General features: G+C 28.8%; 1 protein-coding gene across 1 annotated transcript; it reads left to right on the forward strand.

Annotated features, from left to right (window-relative positions):
* The first annotated feature begins 306 nt into the window (after positions 1-306).
* On the forward strand, positions 307-2010 carry LOC105840574 (DNA-directed RNA polymerase II subunit RPB11). Its single transcript, XM_012687537.3, has 4 exons — positions 307-797; positions 896-985; positions 1059-1233; positions 1319-2010. The coding sequence occupies exons 1-4, from the start codon at positions 745-747 to the stop codon at positions 1352-1354; spliced, it is 354 nt and encodes a 117-aa protein (XP_012542991.1). The 5' UTR covers positions 307-744; the 3' UTR covers positions 1355-2010.
* The last annotated feature ends 358 nt before the right edge of the window (positions 2011-2368 follow it).

The following is a 2368-nucleotide window of genomic DNA, read 5'->3' on the forward strand; positions in this document are numbered from 1 at the left end:
AAAAAACTTATTCTAAAATTTTATAAATTGTTTGTTTTTAATATCTATATTTGTCTATTGTGAAAAGCTTTTCTTATTCTTTTATTTTTCCTATTATCACGTTTTCCACACCTCTTTCGATTCTATTGAATCAACAAATAAACATCGACAAAATTTAATCATTGACAAATATTTGAACTCGTTCGAATGACGTCACAATGAAATTGTCATCTATCGAATTGCAATCGATTATCGACTTGCAGTGATTGCGCCATTTTCCAACACATGCGCATCCCTACCACAACTTGTTGGTACACCTCCGTTCATTATTCTTTAGCAGACGAGTTTAACACTTCTTTTTTTCTATTATTCTAATCTCGATTGGCGGAATTATTTGAATATGTTAAAAAAAAACGTGTACATAAATCAACAAGAAAACTGGGACTCACTCTTGTGTAAACGTAGTCACTAATGTGCATTAGTTCCAAAGTGCAGCGAAAACGAACAAACGGCGTCTTTTTCGATCCTTTTTTTTCAATTCCTAAATAAAGAATCGATTCTCAAGGAAATCGAATAATGAAGAATCGATTTAAAAAATCGATCTTTTGATGAATTGAATCGAAATCGAACATCCCTACCCTAATTTAGGGTATCGATTACTACAATATACGCAATACTACGGCGTCTCAACCGGTGATTTGTGATTTATCACCGATATTTCAATAGTGATTAGTCTGAAAGCGTTGTAATAATTTACGAGGAGAGATGAACGCACCTCCGACCTTCGAGTCATTTTTGTTGTACGAGGGAGAGAAAAAGTATGCTGATCTTCGACATTTATTGCCTCTAACCTCGAAATTAGAATCCAGAATTTTCTGTCAAAACAATGTACGTTGAATATTTACGTTTTTTATAGGATAATAAAAGAGCAAGACACCAAAGTGCCAAATGCTGCAATCTTTACGATCAACAAAGAGGATCATACGCTGGGAAACATGATTCGCAAGTGAGTAAATGTATAAATGTATTATTTTAATCCTTTTCTAGACAACTGGTTAATTTCTCTCTTGATTTTACAGTCAATTGCTGAAGGATCCTCAAGTGTTATTTGCTGGCTACAAAGTCCCTCATCCTTTGGAACACAAGTTTGTCATTAGAATTCAAACAACCTCGGACTATACTCCACACGAAGCGTTTATGCATGCTATCACTGATTTGATTGCAGAACTCTCATTGTTTGAAGAACGTTTTAAGGTACATATTTATAATACAAGATATGTAGATATATATATATGTGTGTAAATATATATGAATAATTAAGACCAATCTGTTTTTTCAGGAGGCAATCAAAGAGAAGAAAGAAGGTCTGGATTAAACAGCTGAGGCAAATCTGTACATGTATTTCATAGTTCATTATATTTTTTATATTCACATAAAATTTTATTTAGTCTAATTAAAACGTATGTATGTTAAATATGAGACATATGACAAATACAGTCATGTAAATACGTTATGATTGATTAATGACTGAATCATGATGTTAATAAGTTGTGTGAATAATTCAAACATATTTAATTATTCTGTATATGTATGTTTAGAGCAGATTCCATTCTTGTAAATATTTAAAATATTAATATTTATATAAATATGAAAAAATTTATATATTAAGTTGTACTCTTGTATGTCACTCCACAATTTATTATCTTCTACTGGTTTGTATCTTGAGATTTTTAATTTGTATTCCTTTCAGTTCCAAAAATTAGAATCTTTATAAAATTACATTAATAAATTTCTGTCTTTAAAAATATGAGTGATATATCACATTTTGTAGATTAAAAGTTAATTAAATTCCAATATAAGTATATACTATATTCGAAAGATGCAAATCTGAAATGGATTTTCTTAAGAAAAATACTTATATTTTATTAGTAAAACATTAGCGAAACTTATTGAATAGTTGGCTGCGAGAGTTGTGTTGCGTATAAATATACATTATGTAAAAACTAAATTAAAAAATTTTAATTATGGTAAGTAAATACATATTTCTTTTGAATTTATTATTGAGTTTACCAGACAATTAATTCTTAAACAATTCTTTAAATTTTTTACATTTAAAGTTTAATTAAAAAGATTAACAATTGTCTTAATAATTTTAATTATTTTTACCTTACACACATAACTTGCTGACAGAATTTGTATGAAGAGTATTAAAATATTGAAGATTTGATAATTTTTTAAAAATAATTAAAATTAAAGATTTTTAATTATGCAAAACGAAGTTTATTTAAAATTATTTCTAGCTCTCTTTAGGAATGCTACCTTAGAGTAGAGCAAAGGCTACGTTCTGGTATTTATGGTTTGTTCGCGTCGCCATGCTCCGACATGCTCC

Source organism: Monomorium pharaonis, chromosome 2 (assembly GCF_013373865.1).
Source record: "Monomorium pharaonis isolate MP-MQ-018 chromosome 2, ASM1337386v2, whole genome shotgun sequence".
NCBI lineage: Eukaryota > Metazoa > Arthropoda > Insecta > Hymenoptera > Formicidae > Monomorium > Monomorium pharaonis.

Coding starts and splice junctions, on each gene's coding strand:
- LOC105840574 (XM_012687537.3), top strand. CDS start 745: ATGAACGCACCTCCGACCTTCGAGTCATTTTTGTTGTACGAGGGAGAG. Junction 798..895: donor TTGTACGAGGGAGAGAAAAA/GTATGCTGATCT, acceptor CGTTTTTTATAG/GATAATAAAAGAGCAAGACA. Junction 1,234..1,318: donor TGTTTGAAGAACGTTTTAAG/GTACATATTTAT, acceptor CTGTTTTTTCAG/GAGGCAATCAAAGAGAAGAA.